Consider the following 19,144-nt stretch of genomic DNA (forward strand, 5'->3'; position numbering starts at 1 on the left):
TTTTTCATTTATTCTTTTGCAGATATCGGGGACGGAGAAGCTTTCATATCTTACCATTTTCATTAATATATTTAATTTTATACCAACATTAATTTTTAAAATTTAAAAAAAAAATTAAATATTGTAATTAGAGTTCAAAATTAACTAATTTATATATATATATATATATATATATATATATATATATATATATATATATTGAATGGGGCAGTGGTAGGGACGAGAAATATAATCGTATCCCCAATCCCATTTACAGTAAAAAAAATGTTCTCCATTCCCTCTTGAGTTTCGGTTTAAATAGAGAATCTCTCATTAGGGTCTCTAGGATTTCGATCAAGTGGATAAAATAGACATTCTCTATGTGAAAAATATAAATTTTTATGAGACCAATCAACGGGTTGAAACATTGAAGCGACTCAACTAAACACTTTCCATTAATTTTGAAAATCGCCATTATTAATAGCTAAAAAATTTATTTTAAAAATCTAAGAAAGTTAACTATTAATTCACTTATAATTATAGTGTCTGAATGTAACGATCCAGATCCACCGCTACCCGATATTGTCTGGATTTTTCCTTTCAGGCTTTAAAACGCGTCTATTAGGATAAAGTTTCTACACCCTTATAAATGGTGGTTTGTTCTCTTCTCGAACAAACGCGGGACATCGGAGTGAAGAACATAACCAAAATAGTGTGACATAGGGGAGGGGCGAAAACAAATAAAGGAAAAGTAGAAAACAACCAACTTTTACTCCTTTAAGCAAACACCCAAAGATTGGCCAATACACCAACAAAAGCAAAACCATACCAAAACCCCACCAACAAATACAACAAACAAAAAAAGGGGTTTCAGAGTTCTCATACACAGATTCTGTAAACAACTCATCATCCTCCTCGTTGGGATGGAGAGAAGGGTTTTGGTGGTGTGTTCTGTTGTGGGTTTACTCGGGATTTTATCATCTGTTACTGCTTTCGTTGCTGAGGCTACAAGAATCAAGGTCATTTCTTATGATTTCCCCTTTCGTTTCCCCTTTTTTGCATTGGATATCACTTGCATTTGGTTTTGTGTTCATGGGTTTCTCTTGCATTTCGTGATCATTCTCTTGGATTCTGTAATTACTGAGGAAAATGGAAGGGGGAAGGTTTTTTTTTCTCTTGTTCATGTCTCTGGTGAACTCTAGAAGGTAATGTATCTTATTGGAATGGTTGCAGTCGTTGTTTGTGGGTGGAAGGAGGTAGGGCAGTCTAGTCTAGTTTCGTTACTATAGCATAGTGCTAGATCGTAACTAGCGGACCTCTTATCTATTCTCTTCTCGATATCGGATCTTGCCCTGTTGTCGAGTTGTCAAATCGAGAGTTGTCTCCAAAACAGGTACTGCAACCAATGCTCTCTACCCAGATCATCACTATTGGAATGGTTGCAGTTGTTGTCGTCTGTGGGTGGAAGGAGGCAGAGCAGTCTAGTCTAGTTTCGTTCCTATTGCATAGTGCTAGATCGTAACTAGCGGACCTCTTATCTATTCTCTTCTCGATATCGGGTCTTGCCCTGTTATCGAGTTGTCAAATCGAGACTTGTTTCCAAAATAACGGCTGCAACCAACTCTCTCTATCCATATCATAACTATTGGAAAGGTTGCAGTTGTTGTCTATGGGTGAAAGGAGGCAAGACAGTCTAGTCTAGTTTCGTTCCTATTGCATAGTGCTAGATCGTAACTAGTGAACCTCTTATCTATTCTCTTCTTGATATCGGGTTTTGCCCTGTTATCGAGTTGTCAAATCGAGATTTGTCCCAAAACAGCTGCTGCAACCATCTCTCTCTATCTAGATCATAACTATTGGAATGGTTGCAGTTGTTGTCTGTGGGTGAAAGGAGGCAGGGCAGTCTAGTCTAGTTTCGTTACTATTGCATAGTACTAGATCGTAACTAGCGGACCTCTTATCTATTCTCTTCTTGATATTGGGTCTTACCCTATTGTCGAGTTGTCAAATCGAGACTTGTCTCTAAAACAGCTGCTGCAGCCAACGCTCTCTATCCAGAGAGTCGTCTACTATACGATTCCATCATGATTTTCTTTGTATCTGACGGGACAAAATGATATTTTGATTGTTCAAAGATTCAAAATTTAAGAGTACCCTTTTCAGTTCTTCTCATGTATGTTGATAGTTTCTCACTGAATCAACATACAACTTCTGATTAATTAAGATTGGTGCTTGAAATCAACGTCGGTTTGGGAGAGGTTTTCATACCTTTATAAAGAATGTTTCGATTCTCCTCTCCAACCAATGTGGGATCTCATAATCCACCCTTCTTAGAAGCCCAACGTCCTCGTTGGCACACTGCTTGGTGTCTGGCTCTATACCATTTGTAACATTCCAAACCCATTGCTAGCCGGTATTGTCCTCTTTGGGTTTTACCTCCGAAACTTTACCTCAAGGTTTTAAAACGCATCTGCTAGGGAGAGGTCTTCACACCCTTATAATGAATGTTTCGTTCCCCTCTCCAATCGATGTGGGATCTCACAATCCACCTCCCTTCGTGACCCAATGTCTTCGCTGGCACACCACCCGATGTTTGACTCTGATATCATTGTAATAGCCCAAACCCACCGCTAGCAGATATTGTCCTATTTGGGTTTTCCCTTTCGTCCTTCTCCTCAAAGTTCTTAAAACGCGTCTGGTAGGGAGAGATTTCCACACCCTTACAAAGAATGCTTCGTTTTCCTCGCCAATCAATGTGGGATCTCACAATCCACCTCCTTCGAGGTCTAGCGTCCTCGTTGGCACACCACCCGGTGTCTGGCTCTAATACCATTGTAACGGTCCGAACCCACCCCTAGTAGATATTCTTCTCTTTGGGCTTTCCCATTCGGATTTTCCCTCAAAGTTTTTAAAATGCGTCTGTAAGGGAGAGGCTTCGTGCGAACACTACCGTGTAATCGTTGAACTGATATTTAGATGGCGTTATTATCCATTATTCTTTTGGTATTATTTATTGTTCTTGAATCCATGAAAAGGAGTAACATTGATTCCAATTTATGTAACAGGGCTCTCAGGTTCAGTTCATCTCCACATCTGAGTGTGCATACCCGCGGAGTCCAGCCATGGGTCTTGGTTTAACTGCTGCAATTTCTCTGTTGATTGCACAACTAATTGTAAATGTTTCAAGTGGTTGCATTTGTTGCAAAAGAAGTCCAAACCCTTCCAATCCTAATTGGAAAATAGCACTCCTGAGCTTCGTTATTTCTTGGTAACTGCTCTCTCCACCATTCTAATTCTATTCTCATGAAGGACAGTTCGTGTGAGATCCCACGTCGGTTGGAGAGAGGAACGAAACATTTCTTATAAGGGTGTAGAAATCTCTTCCTGGTAGACGCGTTTTAAAATCTTGAGAGGAAGCCTAGAAGGGAAAGCCCAAAGAGAAAAATATCTGCTAGCGGTGGGTTTGGACTATTACAAATGGTATAAGAGCTAGACACCGAGCGGTGTGCCAGCGAGGACGTTGGGCTCCCAAGGAGGGTGGATTGTGAGATCCCACATCGGTTGGAGACGGGTACGAAACATTTCTTATAAGGGTGTGAAAATCTCTTCTTAGCAAATGTGTTTTAAAACCTTCAGGGAACGCTTGGAAGGGAAAGCCCAAAGAGGACAATATCTGCTAGCAGTGGGTTTGAAATATTACAAATGGTATCAGAGCCAAACACCGAACAGTGTGCCTGCGAGAACGCTGGGCTCCCAAGGAGGGTAGATTGTGAGATCCCACATTAGTTGAAAAGGGGAACAAGACATTCCTATCAGAGTGTGGAAACCTCCCCCTAGCAGACACATTTTAAAACATTTAGAGGAAGCCTAGAAGGGAAAGCCCAAAGAGGACAATATCCGTTAGCGGTGGGCTTGAGTTGTTACACTTCTGACACATTTTGGACACTTGTTAGTGCAATAGATATGTTAGACACTAGTTGTGTGTGTTTGTATATACACATCGTCTCTTTCGTTCGTGGTCACCCTTGTTCGGTTATCGCTGTTGTCGCCTCCACAAGTTCTTTGCGGATTCACTTGCAAATCCTACACATTTTGGGGAATTTAAGATCATAATCTTGTACGTTTTACACCATTACTCTATGTCTTGACGTCATATTCCGTGCTGCATTCTCAGGTTCAGTTTTGTTATAGCCTTCTTGTTGTTGCTGACCGGTGCTGCCCTTAACGACCAGCACGGTGGCGGGACTATGTACTTCGGTAACTACTACTATTACTGCTATGTCGTGAAACCCGGAGTCTTTGCTGGAGGCGCCGTTCTGTCGTTTGCGAGTGTTTTATTGGCAATAGTCTATTACCTCACTTTAAATTTGGCAAAAAACAATAGCCCTTTGTGGGGGAACCCTGTTCCAGCTCAAGACATTGCTTTGGGGCAGCCTCAGTTTCCCCCACAAAATACTCAGCAACCCGTTTTTGTTCACGAAGATACGTATGCACGACGACAGTACGTGTGATTCATAGTCGGTCTCCGAGCATACTTTGTGAGCTGAGTAAGCTTAGAGAATGAACTTTAGAAAGATGCTATGTTTGTTTTGGTTTTGTTCCTATATCGAAATCGACTAGCTTAGAGAGATTGTATAGCAAGATTACCGAACAAAACATGTAATCTTTATGTGAAAAGGAATGTCTTTGAATCGATTAGCTACTCCCTTCGTCTTTGTCAATTAACGTGGCACTTGTTCTTCAACGTCGGCCTATCATCTCTCCCTCCCCAGAAAGGGGCAGCGAGTATTCTTACCGGTGATTTTCCCTCTAACATTTTTGTTTTAAATTTAACACGAGGGTAACTCAAATCTCAATTCTCTTGATCGATGGTATATACCTATTTCAATAATAGTACATCTCTTGTCCATCTGTCCGTACAACTCTTTTGTACAAATTTGTGTGCTCTCTACATTTTCTCCTTGATTTTTTTTCATCTGCATCTCCGTTAATAGAATGTCGAGAATTAAGATGCCTAATTCAGATTCCTCGAAGTTCAATAACATTCATAAGCCTGTAAACGAACCGATTCATTGTCACTTTTTCTTTGTAGCAGTTCGTTCGCCTAGGCAGAAGAAACAGCAACCCTGTTAGACCATTAATCGTGAAACATATATAGATGAAGAGAGGTAGAGAGAGTACCTAAAAGACTCTAAAAAAACCATCTTGGTCTTGTTTCCTCTTCCTCTTCTGTCAAATCGCGGTACTGATACCATTCCGATCCAGCTTTACCTACGGGCATGGGAGGTCGAACGAAAATCTCCACTGGCTTGGGGACATGTACAGCCAACTCGAGTTCATCGACGGATGATTCTAAGTCTGAGTGATTATTTTGGAGCGACTTCTTTCGTTCAACAGTGATCCATCCCAAGCCTGAAATAGCCACATCACAAGCAGGCCTGTAGAAAATGCAAAGAGAAATAAGTTCTTATTTCCTGAGATGCACCTATTAGCCAGCCAGATTACATCCACCAAAACACATCCGGAATAACATTGGAGAGGAAAAACGATATTTTACCAAACATGTAACATCTCAGATCCACCGCTAGCAGATATTGTCTTCTTTGGGCTTTCCCTTTCGAGCTTCCCCTCAGAGTTTTTAAAACATGTCTGCTAGGGAAGGTTTTCATACCCTTATAAAGAATACTTCGTTCTCCTCCCCAACCAATGTGGGATCTCACAATCTACCCCTCATCGGGGCCCAATGTCCTCACTGGCACTTGCTCCATTCTCCAATCGATGTGACCCTCAATCCACCCCCTTCGGAGCCCAACATCCTTGTTGGCACACCGCCTCGTGTCCACCCTCCTTCCTATCGGGGGGTCCCACATCGATTGGAGAATGGAGCGAGTGCTAGCGAGGGCGCTGGACCTCGAAGGGGGGCTAGATCGTGAGATCCCACATCGATTGGGGAGGAGAACGCAACATTTTTTATAAAGGTGTGGAAACCTCTCCCTAGTAGACGCGTTTTAAAAACCTTGAGGAAAAGCTCGAAAGGGAAAGTTCAAATAGGACAATATCTGCTAGCGGTAGGTTTGGGCTGTTACATAACTTGTCAGTCAACAAGAGTTGTATCGCACCTTTGCTCGTCCTCAAAATTTATCTTCAATTGACGCATTACTTCGAGCCCTCTCCAGTCATCCCTTGCTTGTTTTCCAGATGGAGGTGTTAGTGAAATTCCTAGTTCTTTCTGTCAATTTGTAAGAGAAATTATCCAGTTACCAACTTTAAAATTTAAAGTCCAAAAATCAATCTATTAGAAACTTCTACGTTTCGACCTATTAGACACAAACTTGAAAATTCAAAATCGAACTGATAAGTATTCATCTGATACATAATCTTCGGTCCATTACTACCTGACATGAGAGTTTAGAAAAACTAATCTATGTTCTTTCTAATTCCAGACAGCATTTTAATTACCTCATAAAATTCATCTGCTTTTTCAGTGGGCACCACGTGGATCTGCAATCCTTTTGGACCATAAAATGTCAAACATGTTTCTGGTTGAACCTGTTAACATAAATGAAATGCTAAATTAAAAAATAAAAATAAAAAAATAACATTTCTGACGACAGAAAAAAAGTTTTAATAACTGAAATTAAGACCTTTAGTAAATCTACTCTCGCAAGACCTCCCCAAAATATAGAAAATCCATTCAACCCACTGGATAAGTCCTTGCTTCCCATTTCATTGTCAGTTGCTAAGTGATCAACCTGACATAGGATAAGGTTAAGACTGATTAAAGAAGGTGTAACCATTATAGAACAAGTCTGCATACTTGGAAATTTTGACCCCTGAGACGACTTTGAGGAGCCAGGGCAGGAAGATCTTCGGAATGAACGACCGCAGCTAGCCTATGGTGGAGATGGACTCCAGGTGTGTCAAATATTTTCTGCGAACCAAAAAAACGCTAATAACTTCCCTAGAATGAATATAGTTTGGAATCATAGGTTAGGCAAACAGGACAGGAACTCTGTTGGACAATATATATATATATATGGGTTCATAAGGCAACTTCATATACAAAAATTCAGTAAAACTAACACATACCCCTCCTCCTAAGAAAGCATCAATTTGTATTGGACCTAAAGTAGTTCCAGGAACGGCAGATTGTATGGGTCTGTATTTTTGAGCTGCTGCGGCAACCGGATCCCTTTCAGCCATCTTTTCTGCCATCAACCGTTAGTTTAAGAAGTTGATTGTGGCCATGAAAACAGACAGCAATCGAACTACCAGAAAAGAGTAGGCTAAAAAGTGGAAACTGGATTCAAGTTAATCAGTTGAAGGACACCATGCAGATTCCAAGACAAGCATCATTGAGTTCGTTTACTATAGTTCGACTCTTGAAAAGAGTATAAGTTCGAGTTTCATTACCATTAAGATGATCAGTGTAAGAAATTGGGTGTCATTTGGCCTCCATGACCTACAATATTCCCCACCTTCCTAAAGCTCTCATTCCTCGGCAATGCCAATTTCTTGACTACTTCCACAATGAAATTACTTGGAGCGCCACTATCATTAGAACCACACTTCCTATTGCATTAATGCTTGCCTTAAATCTTTATCATGGGGTGAATTGGTTACTCACCAAATTTAATGGATAACCCTATTATATTATCTTCTCCCCACGTACCCTAAATTAGTACTGGATTGTTGTCGAAAATGGACCCATCAGGTTTGTTGGTTTGTTTCTATGGGAAGTCTTTAGCTGGTTGCTTCAAGTTCACACATCTTGTAAAAAAGAAAGAAAACAGACCCACAAAAATCCTACTATACATTATAGTACTGAAATAACTTAATACATAAAGGATAAAATTGAAATTTCTAAAAAATTGGAACGAAATTGAAAGGGGCATATACATTAGTCACAAAATTACTAATTACAAATCAGCAAAGAAATAATTGGGACATTAGACACAGTGTCACCCTATCAAAGCTTGGCATATACTCAGCATCCCTCAATGATATTGTGAATGCTATATAGATAATAGAAGGAAAAGATACTCACTCAACAAAGCGTTGATGAAAGCAGACTTCCCAACATTAGCTGAGCCCTACACGCATGTCAAGTGAAAATGAAGTCTCATAAATCATATTATCATATTATCTACAAAAGTCATGATGACATGTAAACTCAAAACAACTTTTTCAGAAACCGGAAGAAAAATAAAGAAAAGTTATTTCCCTTGTTATCTTCAAATTCTAAGAGAAGAGGTCGTCCGAGCAGCCACAATTGGTAATAAAATTTAATTAAGAAGAAAAGGAGGAAAGAGTAGAATCCTATAATGCAGATAAATTAGGAGAAGAAGAATTGAGAAGAAAATGAAACTTGTAGGACTTGAGAATAGTGCGGGGGCATGTTTTTGGTTTTACATGTGATTAGTAGCATATGAATCAATTTAAAAATAATAATAAATAAACAAATGTCAAATTTCATACTTGAAGGTGAAACTATGTTTTGCTCCTATTTTATGCGAATAAATATTCAGTTATCTATTTGTGAGGATACCAAACACAAGTAACTCATGTTGCACTATCCAAGAATAAATTACGATAACAATAGCCTTTCGAGAGGGATATGTCTCCCCCACGATCAATCCACTAAAGACTTGACGTACCAAAAATATGACCTCTTCCTAACAAATTACCATTATACCCTTACTCTATTACTATTCCCAAAATAACCCTATTAGTACTCTCATATTATTAATTTCTATATTAATTATTTATCGATTCATGAGTGGAATTGAAGATAAATGATACGTGTACTGTAACGTTTAAATTTAATTGTATACTAACCAGAATGTAGACATCCCGCCCCTGCACCAGAAAAATGAAATCGAAGGTTCAGCAGTAAATACGGGGTAAGAAAACAGGGACAGCATCTTCTTATAAAAAAAAGCAGAGACAGTATCTTACACAAAATGGAGACATTCAGAAGTTGAGAACATAAAACTCAAATATGCAACCAGTAAGGAAAGGAAAAAGTGCATACTAGTTAAGATATCTGCTTTAAAACTAAAAAACTATGTAGATATAGAATAGTGGCTGGATTACTAAGGTTATGAGTGCTGATATAATGAACTTTTAAACTTCCTAACACTTCCATGATCCTATTAAATATTGCACGAGGCCAATAGTTAGACTATATCGAAGTAGTTGGCTGATTGACTAGTGAAATTTATCAGAGTGAACGTGTACAAACCTTTTTCTCCTTTTGAATATCCGCTACTACTCCAGCTACTCCAACCAAAGACTTCGAGCTCGTCAGATGGACACTCAGAACACTACAAAGTTTAAAAAATTCTTCATATAGAAGTCCAACTAGAAACTTCAGATCATAAAGATCATGCTCGTGCTCTAACTGAACGATAAATCACAATAACTAAAACTTTATGAATGCTTTAGTTAATGTAAGATCGATTCTTGTATAAGAAGTATTCCACAAAAGAACGTTTGATACTTTCAAAATGATGTAGATGGAAAAACATTTCACTAGGCCAAAAATAATCCAACTTACCTAAGCTTCTTTTTGACAGTGGCCTCCACAACCCAATCACCAATACAGTTCAGATCAGTCCCCTTGGGAAGGAGATCGACCTACATAAATCATTATTAGTCCGAAGAACATGAAAGGAAGTTATTCACTATTCATCAATAACATCATGAAACCCGACATAAAAGTGCAAAATACCACCTTAGTGACCACCAGTATTATTGGATTTGCACCAGCAAGATCACGCACACGTGCCAAAAAACTTCCATTAAAGTCAACTATATCAACCTAGAACACATTGCCAGAAAAAGAGGGAGAAACCCCATATTAAACTCGGCAGCTGCGCATATCTTGACTTCACTTCAGGATAAATTAAAAAGGACAGCAGCCTACGCTTACCAATTTCACAATCAAAGCCTTCTCGTAACGTAAGTGAGAGAGCTTTACTCGAAGCTCCTCGGCCGTGATGAATTGCTTTCCTCCTGAATAACCTCCATTTCCACCCACAGCAGTTATCATGTGACCATGAGATAAGAGGCGGCACCTCCCACATATAACTCGTCTAAGTTGGTGATGCTTCTTTTTCTGCCCATAAACAGACATCAAACAAATGTAATTCAAGAGCACGCTCCAATCTACAAGATCACTATAAGACCATAAAATTTAACAGTATTTTCGTAAAAACTGCAGTCTAGACAATTCATATCATATAATCCTATCCGCTCAAATTCAAATCAGCACCAAAAATCCAGTAAAACTGAGGGGAAAATGGCACAGTTCCTAAATATATCTTCTTAAATAGCCTATAAACTAACCTCTCGAAAGCCCCAGAATCAAATCTAAACCCCCACTACCAGGTCCAGAAACTGGAAAAGTATAATACATCGAAGTACGTACTAATTCGTAGGTTTCCGGTTCCACATAACCCGGAGCATCCGATTCCAAGGTCTGCAACGGAGCACCACAGCCATAACAAGAAGCAACCGCCAAAGAAACCTTCAACGCCTTATCCTTCTTTTTTTTCCGATTCTTCTTGTTCTCTTTGAGCACGAAATTGACAGCTTCGACGGAATGATGGTGTTCGAGGAATCGGTCGCCTCGGGTGGGCGCGGCGGCGCCAGTGCCGCCGAATTCGGGTGGGTCGGCGGTTGGAGGTTTTTTGTGGTGGGTTTCGAGTGAAAATTGGGAGAGGATGAGGGAGGGAGTTGAACGAGTTTTGAAGGATTTAGTGGTGAATAATGAGATTTTGAAGATAGAAGGAAATGGCGGGAATAAACTGGTGGAGAAGGGAGCTACCGCCATTGGTGTAAACTGTGAGATTAGCTTCACCGGAGATGAAGGTGTGGTTTTCAGCTTTGGATACGTAGACCGGAGTGAGCTAAAGAAATAAAAAACCCGGGAGGATGGTTTTTTTTTTTTTTTTTTTTTTTTTTTTTTTTTTTTTTTTAGTTTTATTTCCTAAATTATAGAAATTATCAATAAACATCCTATTTTAATTTTCAAAAAAATTTAATAATAGCTTTAAAAAATAAAAATAAATAAATAAATAATTTTAAGTTTATTTTTATTTCTTAAATTATAAACAAACTTTATTTTCTTTATTAATTTTTAAAAAATTTAATAATATCCTTACACAATTAAAAAAAAAACAAAAATACTTTTTACGTTTATTTTGTTTTATTTCCTAAATTATAGAAATTATCAATTTCTTATTTTGTTTATTAATTTCCAAAAAAAAAATAATAATAATAACACCCTTAAACAATTAAAAAAGAAAATTAAAAATTTTACATTTATTTTGTTTTATTTCCTAACTTTCTATTTTTTTATTTTAAAAAATTGTAATAATACCTTGAACAATAAATAAAAAAATTTATAAACACTTCGACATCATTTGAGCTTAAGTATTGTTTGATTACCGAGAAAATGTGTAACAACACAAGCTCACCGCTAGCGGATTATCCGCTTTGGATTATTTGCTAGGGAATGTTTAGTTCCCCTCTCTAACCAACGTGAGATCTCACCATCCACCTCTCTTAGGAGCTAGCATTCTCGTGGCACACTGCCCCGTGACTAGCTTTGATACCGATGTGGAAACCTCTTTTTCTAGTAAACGCGTTTTAAAACAGTGATGTGAACGACCATAAATAATGGGTCAAAACTGATAATATCTGCTAGCAATAAGCGCAAATGATTACAATAATTTATTATCATATAAAATATAGAATTTGACAACAAATTAAAATAAAAATTAATTATAGACAAGTTATAAAATAAACTAAAAACATTAAATTTTTGCACAAAACCAAAGCTTAAAAATTACACAGCAACAGCCTCAGGAACCCCTGTGAATGAATCTACATTTTCAGCCGGAAAAACCACATTATCATGAACAATCCCGGCCAGAGCTGCTCCGATCAATGGCCCAACCCAGTACACTGCCTGGTTCTTGAAACTCCCAGCCACAATTGCCGACCCGAACGCACACGCCGGGTTCACCGATCCACCGGAAAATGGCCCGGCAGCCAGCACATTGGCTCCAGCCATCAGCCCGACCATCACAGCGCCGATCGCATTGCATGGACCTCTTCTCGGGTCACTAGCAACGAAAACAGTGTACACTAGAGCAAACGTCAATACACCTTCTACCACCGACGCTCCAAAGCCCGTCATCTCCTCGGCGATAACATAGCTTGGAACGCGCTAGAAAAAAGTTTCATACGACCATGTTAAATCACCACCCAACTCAAAAGCTTTTTCAATCCCGAGATCTAATAAGCCAATTATTTACCTGTCCAACAATGGTGACTCTAAGAACAATGCAAGCCATGATAGAGGCAAGCATTTGAGCAAACCAGTAGAAGAGAGCGGTAGGAACACTGATATGGCCGCCGACCGCCATCCCGAACGTCACTGCCGGGTTGACATGTCCGCCGGAGACGTTGGCAGCAATGTAAATGGCTGAGGCCAAAGCAAAGGCATTGGCGATAGCCGCCACCAAAAGGCTCGATGTGTCGGTTGCAACAGCCCCGGGCACAAACTTCCCTATCATATACAAAAAAAAAAAACAAAATTCAGTCCATGAGTCAGTGCAAAATTTGAACTTCTAACTTTTTCCGAAGTAAACAGGCTCCTATGCCCTTATCACCGACTCTAAGCATAGATAGAATCAAATCTACACAGGTGATATGAATACATAGCCCCCCCTCAACCCCCACAACATGGATATATGAACGCAACGATTAGGAGCGGACTCAGTCACAAAACTATTAGGGACGACATATTATTGTTGAAATCGAGAGAAAAGAGTAAATGGGTAGTGATACTTACGGGAGGCGATTGATGCCCCCCCCCCCCCCCCCCTCAACAACCCGGATATACGAACGCAACAATTAGGAGCGGGCTCGGTCACCGAACTATTAGGGACGACATGTTATTGTTGAAATCGAGAGAAAAGAGTAAATGGGTAGTGATACTTACGGGAGGCGATTGATGCCCCCCCCTCAACCCACACAACCCGGATATACGAACGCAACAATTAGGAGCGGGCTCAGTCACAGAACTATTAGGGACGACATGTTATTATTGAAATTGAGAGAAACGAGTAAACGGGTAGTGATACTTACGGGAGGCAATTGATGCTCCAACGACAGAGAAGACGTAGAAGAAGGTGGAGATGAACTCGGCGGCGTAGGATCGGAGGGCGGTCGGGGCAACGGATTGTCGGAATCGATAAGCGAGGGAAGTAGGGGCCATTTTGGAAAAGAACATTGAAGAAGGAAATGGAGGGGAAGTTAAAACTGATCAGTCTATGGGAAAAGAAAAGAAGTGAAAATTATAGCCAAACAGTTTGATCAGATAAAATGCTTGAAATTTGATGAATAAGAGGACAGTGGCAGTTAGTTTCATGAACAGTTACAACGTTAGAGAGGGAATTCGTTTTAGATTACGACACGTGGCAAATTTTCTTTGGCCAGTTATTTACCAATATATTACTAACAAAATTTAATTAGTTTTTTAGAAAAAAAATTTGAAAATTTTGTATATTTATATGAATATTTTAAAAATTAATTTATATTGCATTTTTTTTTTGTCCAATAAATTTTTTAATAGAGACAAGTGCATATAATTTGCAGTATTAAGAAATTAAGTTTTTTAATTTATAAATATAACAAAACCCTCAATTTTGATATATATATATTTTTAATTATTTCAATTTTATTGTCGTCTGAATAATAAATTATATTTTCTATGAATTTTAAATAAATGCTTATATAAACTACTGGCTCCAAATGAGTATCAATATTCTATTGATATACTAATAATATACTTAAAAATATCTTTTACATAAATATTATTATATTGTTGATACAATCATTTTTATCTCGTGATCTACTTGTTATACTGTGTAACGGCCCAGATCCACCGCTAGCAGATATTGTTCTCTTTGGACTTTCCCTCTCGGGCTTTCCCTCAAAACTTTAAAACGCGTCTAAGGAAAGGTTTTCACGCCCTTATAAATGATAGTTTGTTCTCCTCTCCAACCAATGTGGGACATCACATACTGTTTCAAGTGTAATATATATATTTATTTATTTATTCTTTTTTTTTTTTTTGTCGGGAAATATTTAACTTTTCTTAATGCCCGAATGAGAATCTTGAAATACAACAGTGAGAGCTAGAACAGATCCTTATACATCTACAAATAAGTTAGTTCCCCGTTCCTAAAAAAAAAAAAAAAAAAAAAAAAAATCAAAATCTTGAAATTCATTAATTTGTTTTTAAAAAATATATTAAATATATTAAAATTTTATTCAACATAAAATTGAAAGAACATATTAAAAATAAATATATTAATTCAAAGATTAAGATTATAATATTGTTTAATCCTATCTCCCTCCAAAAATAAAAATGAACAGAAAAAACAGAAAACTATAAAAGGGCGAAACTGTAAGCTGACAGTTAGGTAGTGAAGTTCCAAGTGTATTGACATGGCGGAAGCGGGCAACGTTGATCTCGAAATTGAAGGTGATATTAAGCGGCACTCGCCTCGCTTTCAGCTGCAACTGATTTCTATTACGATTCTCCATTTTCAATACCATCGCAATCAATTCCGCTTTCTCAAATCATCACTCTTTCCCTTTCCCGATCGGGTATCTTCTCTCTTTTCAATTCGAATCCATTCCATTCCATTCTTCGAGGTTTTTCAATTTCTTCGCCATCATGAACGCCTTAGCTTCTACCAGTCGCAATTTGCGCCACGCAGCGCGGATTCTAGGTCTGGACTCAAAGATCGAGAAGAGTCTTCTGATCCCGTTCAGAGAAATCAAGGTTGTTCTTCTGTTATTGTTTTGAGATTGATTTTAGAGGCTCTGATTGTTTTGATTTTGATGATCCGACAGGTTGAGTGTACGATTCCGAAGGACGATGGGAGTTTGGTGTCTTATGTGGGGTTTAGGGTTCAACATGATAATGCCCGTGGCCCGATGAAAGGAGGAATCAGATACCATCCTGAGGTGACTGGATTTTTCCTTTGTGTGGTTCTGTTGAATTGATGGGATCAGTTTTTGTGTTTTCGTAGTTTTTTTATGTTTTGATCACTATGTGCGATTGTTCTTTTCTGTTTATCTTATTTGATTTGCAAGTTAAGATGTCATTTGGTGTGTTTTGGTTTCTGGATGAGAATTTTTGACATGTTAAACACTATCAACGATTCTAATTTGTGTGGTAGCATGTGCATAGTTCACCGGTTAAGTCTTGTTTTTTCATCGGATCAGAGGTTCATATCCCCACCACATTTGTTGGACTAAGAAAATGATATTAGTTTCTATCAGGCAACAGGTTGCTATTGTTGTTCTTTTTGTAATATCATCATTTGTAATTTTGGACATTCTAAAACACCTATAGGTTTTCTGTGTTGGATGATGAAAGTCCCACGTCGGCTAATTTAGGGAATGATCATGGATTTATAATCAAGGAATACTCTCTCCATTGGAATTGGCCTTTTGGGGAAGCCCAAAGCAAAGCCATGAGGGCTTATGCTCAAAGTGGACAATATCATACCATTGTGGAGAGTCGTGTTTGTCTAACAGTCTGTTTTGGATGCACTCAATCAGTTAGGTCTGAGAGTGGTTTGAAAAGAAGATAAAATTGTTTTATGAAAAAGTTGGAAGGCAATCTTTGAAGTGCGTTTGACTCGAGCACCCGATGATCCGAGTGTAAGATTATTTGTTATTAAACACCATTTACTAAAGTGGTTATAATTAAGAAACTATTGCCAAAAAGCATTTATTTTAAGAACACTCTCAAGAACATCTTTTGTGTTTATCGAGTAAGTACTGCACTTAAAAAGTTCCACATCCAAAAAGTCATCTAAATAGTAGTGAGACGTGCAAGGATTTTTATGTGCATTCAAGTACTTGCAATGAGAAGTGACAAGATACTGCTACCATACATAGTTGAATGTCAAAATCTGTTACTAAAAGGTTGAGCCTTCTGATTTACAAGTAATGTTCTTGAGCTGTTACTAAGAGACTTAAGATGTTTACATATGAACATCCTCATAATGGACTATTGAATTGCTCAATTCTGCTACTAAAGGTCAACCCTGATGAAGTAAATGCTCTGGCTCAACTAATGACATGGAAGACTGCCGTAGCAGATATTCCTTATGGAGGTGCAAAGGGTGGGATTGGATGCACTCCACGAGAGTTAAGTATGAGTGAGTTGGAACGCCTTACTCGTGTATTTACTCAGAAGATCCATGACCTTATTGGCATACATACAGACATTCCCGCACCAGATATGGGCACAAACGCACAGGTTTAGTTCAGATAGTTTACAGGTTCAATAGTATCCTTAATTTTTCTTGAGCTGCTTTAAAATATTTCGGCAGGATGATTGATTATGCTTAGAATTTCCTGCTGCTGCTATGAATTTGAAGCCAAATGATTTGTGCAGACAATGGCCTGGATTTTGGACGAGTACTCTAAGTTTCATGGTTACTCGCCTGCTGTTGTGACGGGGAAGCCCTTAGTAAGTGATTAAGATTTGAAATTCAAGAAACTGCTCTGTGTTTGATGAATATCACTGAATTGATTTGATCCCTCTCCCATACATTTTTCAATCATAGGACCTTGGTGGTTCCCTTGGTAGAGAGGCTGCAACAGGGCGTGGTGTTGTTTTTGCTACCGAAGCTTTACTTGCTGAGCATGGAAAGAAAATCAAAGATTTAACATTTGTTATTCAGGTATATTAGAATTCAAATGTGCAAACTTAATGGTCTTGTTGACAATGTTTTGTGTTCTCTTTCAAATTTCAATTGGAGAAACCTCTATGAACTGCAAATTAATAGGGATTTGGTAACGTGGGATCTTGGGTAGCAAGACTCATCCATGAAAAAGGAGGAAAGGTTGTTGCAGTGAGTGATATCACCGGCGCTGTAAAGAATCCAAATGGGATTAATGTATTCGACCTGCTTGAACACAGAGAAAAGACCAATAGTCTCGTAAATTTCCAAGGTGCAGATGGCTTGGATCCGAATGAACTTCTAGTTCATGAATGTGATGTTCTCATCCCATGTGCTTTAGGTGGAGTTTTGAACAGGTCTACCATCTTTTTCATCCACAAATCCTCCTCTGCTGTCAAATACTTTTGAAACTCTTGAATACTTTGAAGATATGTATATACATTTATGGTTGGCATTGTATATTTGAGGTTAACTTCTGCAACTCAATGTGTCTAGCTAATTCCCTTTTTTCCAACTGAAGGGAAAATGCTGGTGGTGTGAGAGCAAAGTTTATAGTAGAGGCAGCTAACCACCCTACTGATCCAGAAGCAGATGAGGTAATGTTTCTAATTAATCTTGGATTCATGCGTATGCTTAAATTTGTGACAGTTATGATTTCATTGCTACAGATCCTATCTAAGAAAGGAGTCATAATACTCCCTGACATCTACGCAAATGCTGGTGGAGTCACCGTTAGCTATTTTGAGTGGGTTCAGGTAACAAAGCAGACTAAACATCAAAACTTTTGCACTTAATATACGCTTAAATTCTATTTTTGTGAGATCCCACGTCGGTTGGAGATGGGAACGAAACATTCCTTATAAGGGTGTGGAAACCTCTCCCCAGTAGATGCATTTTAAAACCGTGAGGCTGACGGATACGTAACGGGTTAAAGCGTACAATATCTGTTAGAGGTAGACTTGAGCTATTATAAATTATATCAGAGCCAGTCACTGGGTGATATGCCAGCGAGGACGTTGGGTCCCCAAGGGGGAATGGATTGTGAAATCCCACATCGATTTTAGAGAGGAACGAAACATTCCTTATAAGGGTGTAGAAACCTCTTCCTAGTATACGCGTTTTGAAACCGTGAGGCTGACGGAGATATGTAACGAGTTAAAGCAAACAATATTTGTTAGTAGTGGGTTGGGCTGTTACAATTTTAGTCTCCAAACATAATTTCGAAGTTTTCTCCAGATACGTGAAGAACATATATTCGAAAGAAGAGTTGAAAGGAGAAAAATCTAATATGTGCCAACTGATTTGCTTCATTTCTTGAGAACGTTGTGAATTTGTTTGAGCTTAGGGGGAAAAACAAGAACAACAACAAAGTGAACTAAGTGGTAGCTAAGAGGTGCAATTGTTGTAAGTTTGCAGAATATACAGGGGTTCATGTGGGATGAAGAGAAGGTGAACAAGGAGCTTCAAAGGTACATGACAAGAGCTTTTTATAATATCAAGAGCATGTGCAAATCACATGGTTGCAATCTTCGTATGGGTGCTTTCACTTTGGCTGTCAACCGTGTGGCTCGTGCTACCCTCTTGAGGGGTTGGGAGGCCTAGACATATATGGATGAATTACTATTTTCTATGCTTTTACTTTCACTTCCTCTCTTTTTTCACTGTGCTTAAATTACAGGCACTTGCATGATGAAACTTACTGTCGAATAAAATTATTAACATTATTTGCAAGATTTAGTAGTTGACCTGTTAACTATTATCGGCTTGGCCAGTTACTCGAGATTCCCGAATATTCTATTTTCTAATGTTAGCAATGTATAGCGGTCAAATAGGATCATTTTCTGCTCAAAACCTTTTACTAGTTTTTATCACGTGGGAGTTAGAATTGATTCCCGTTTATCTACTTCTATCGATGTGGGGAGGAAAGAAACGGTTGTATTCAGCTACAAAGTTTATTTTGTATATTGCGGGAGGTTCCATTTTTTTGTTAATGAGAGTTCTGGGGTCGGTTTATATGGTTCTAATGAACCAACTTTAAATTTTGAAATTTTTTGTTAATGAGTTTTGGGGATCGGTTTATATGGTTCTAATGGGGTCAGTTTATATGGTTCTAATGAATCAACTTTAAATTTTGAAATTTTTTTGTTAATGAGAGTTTTGGGGGATCGGTTTATATGGTTCTAATGAACCAACTTTAAATTTTGAAACATCGGCTAATCAATCGTATCCTATAGCACTGGAAATAATATTCTATATCGGATTTCTTATTGCTTTTGTTGTCAAATCATCGATTATACCCTTACATACATGGTTATCAGATACCCTCGGAGAGGCACATTACAGTACTTGTATGCTTCTAGCTTATTATCGAAGTTGACAAA

The 19,144-nt window shown here is 38.4% G+C and overlaps 4 protein-coding genes across 7 annotated transcripts; 2 read left to right on the forward strand and 2 right to left on the reverse strand.

The window, feature by feature from the left end:
* Positions 1-782: 782 nt before the first annotated feature.
* LOC111808843 (protein VASCULATURE COMPLEXITY AND CONNECTIVITY) lies at positions 783-4,681 on the forward strand. The gene is made up of 3 exons (XM_023695044.2): positions 783-998; positions 3,045-3,247; positions 4,154-4,681. The coding sequence occupies exons 1-3, from the start codon at positions 903-905 to the stop codon at positions 4,488-4,490; spliced, it is 636 nt and encodes a 211-aa protein (XP_023550812.2). The 5' UTR covers positions 783-902; the 3' UTR covers positions 4,491-4,681.
* Positions 4,682-4,820: 139 nt separating this feature from the next.
* NOA1 (P-loop containing nucleoside triphosphate hydrolases superfamily protein) lies at positions 4,821-10,896 on the reverse strand. Its single transcript, XM_023695043.2, has 14 exons — positions 10,412-10,896; positions 9,914-10,099; positions 9,716-9,802; positions 9,539-9,618; positions 9,224-9,305; positions 8,818-8,838; positions 8,027-8,072; positions 7,069-7,187; positions 6,797-6,910; positions 6,624-6,731; positions 6,439-6,528; positions 6,099-6,208; positions 5,161-5,417; positions 4,821-5,083 (listed from the first exon to the last, which is right to left on the reverse strand). The coding sequence occupies exons 1-13, from the start codon at positions 10,814-10,816 to the stop codon at positions 5,171-5,173; spliced, it is 1,695 nt and encodes a 564-aa protein (XP_023550811.2). The 5' UTR covers positions 10,817-10,896; the 3' UTR covers positions 4,821-5,083; positions 5,161-5,170.
* Positions 10,897-11,782: 886 nt separating this feature from the next.
* Positions 11,783-13,285, reverse strand: TIP5;1 (tonoplast intrinsic protein 5;1). The gene is made up of 3 exons (XM_023693833.2): positions 13,141-13,285; positions 12,306-12,559; positions 11,783-12,217 (listed from the first exon to the last, which is right to left on the reverse strand). The coding sequence occupies exons 1-3, from the start codon at positions 13,283-13,285 to the stop codon at positions 11,834-11,836; spliced, it is 783 nt and encodes a 260-aa protein (XP_023549601.2). The 3' UTR covers positions 11,783-11,833.
* A 1,207-nt stretch (positions 13,286-14,492) lies between these two features.
* Positions 14,493-18,538, forward strand: LOC111808349 (glutamate dehydrogenase). Of its 4 annotated transcripts, none has more exons than XM_023694270.2 (9): positions 14,493-14,845; positions 14,917-15,030; positions 16,115-16,336; positions 16,475-16,549; positions 16,647-16,763; positions 16,869-17,119; positions 17,284-17,359; positions 17,432-17,518; positions 18,180-18,538. In XM_023694270.2, exons 1-9 carry the CDS (start codon positions 14,738-14,740, stop codon positions 18,363-18,365), a joined length of 1,236 nt encoding a protein of 411 aa, XP_023550038.1. In that variant the 5' UTR covers positions 14,493-14,737; the 3' UTR covers positions 18,366-18,538. The 4 variants fall into 4 exon arrangements, with proteins under 4 accessions (XP_023550038.1, XP_023550039.1, XP_086985677.1 ...); XM_023694271.2 differs by having other exon boundaries at positions 18,173-18,338; XM_087129551.1 differs by lacking the exon at positions 18,180-18,538 and adding an exon at positions 18,000-18,130.
* The last annotated feature ends 606 nt before the right edge of the window (positions 18,539-19,144 follow it).

The sequence above is a fragment of the Cucurbita pepo genome, chromosome 13, assembly GCF_057944985.1.
Source record: "Cucurbita pepo subsp. pepo isolate OVF chromosome 13, ASM5794498v1, whole genome shotgun sequence".
In the NCBI taxonomy this organism is placed as follows: domain Eukaryota; kingdom Viridiplantae; phylum Streptophyta; class Magnoliopsida; order Cucurbitales; family Cucurbitaceae; genus Cucurbita; species Cucurbita pepo.

What these genes read in the sequence shown, in the direction of transcription:
- LOC111808349 (XM_023694270.2), top strand. Translation starts at nt 14,738, where the DNA reads ATGAACGCCTTAGCTTCTACCAGTCGCAATTTGCGCCACGCAGCGCGG. An exon ending in ATATGGGCACAAACGCACAG is followed by an intron (nt 16,337 to 16,474) that starts GTTTAGTTCAGA and finishes TGATTTGTGCAG; the next exon opens with ACAATGGCCTGGATTTTGGA. An exon ending in ATTTAACATTTGTTATTCAG is followed by an intron (nt 16,764 to 16,868) that starts GTATATTAGAAT and finishes GCAAATTAATAG; the next exon opens with GGATTTGGTAACGTGGGATC.
- LOC111808843 (XM_023695044.2), top strand. Translation starts at nt 903, where the DNA reads ATGGAGAGAAGGGTTTTGGTGGTGTGTTCTGTTGTGGGTTTACTCGGG. An exon ending in CTGAGGCTACAAGAATCAAG is followed by an intron (nt 999 to 3,044) that starts GTCATTTCTTAT and finishes TTTATGTAACAG; the next exon opens with GGCTCTCAGGTTCAGTTCAT. An exon ending in CTGAGCTTCGTTATTTCTTG is followed by an intron (nt 3,248 to 4,153) that starts GTAACTGCTCTC and finishes CTGCATTCTCAG; the next exon opens with GTTCAGTTTTGTTATAGCCT.
- NOA1 (XM_023695043.2), bottom strand. Translation starts at nt 10,816, where the DNA reads ATGGCGGTAGCTCCCTTCTCCACCAGTTTATTCCCGCCATTTCCTTCT. An exon ending in ATATTCAAAAGGAGAAAAAG is followed by an intron (nt 8,839 to 9,223) that starts GTTTGTACACGT and finishes TTTCTGGTGCAG; the next exon opens with GGGCGGGATGTCTACATTCT. An exon ending in AATTTTGAGGACGAGCAAAG is followed by an intron (nt 5,418 to 6,098) that starts GTGCGATACAAC and finishes CATTTTCTACAG; the next exon opens with GCCTGCTTGTGATGTGGCTA.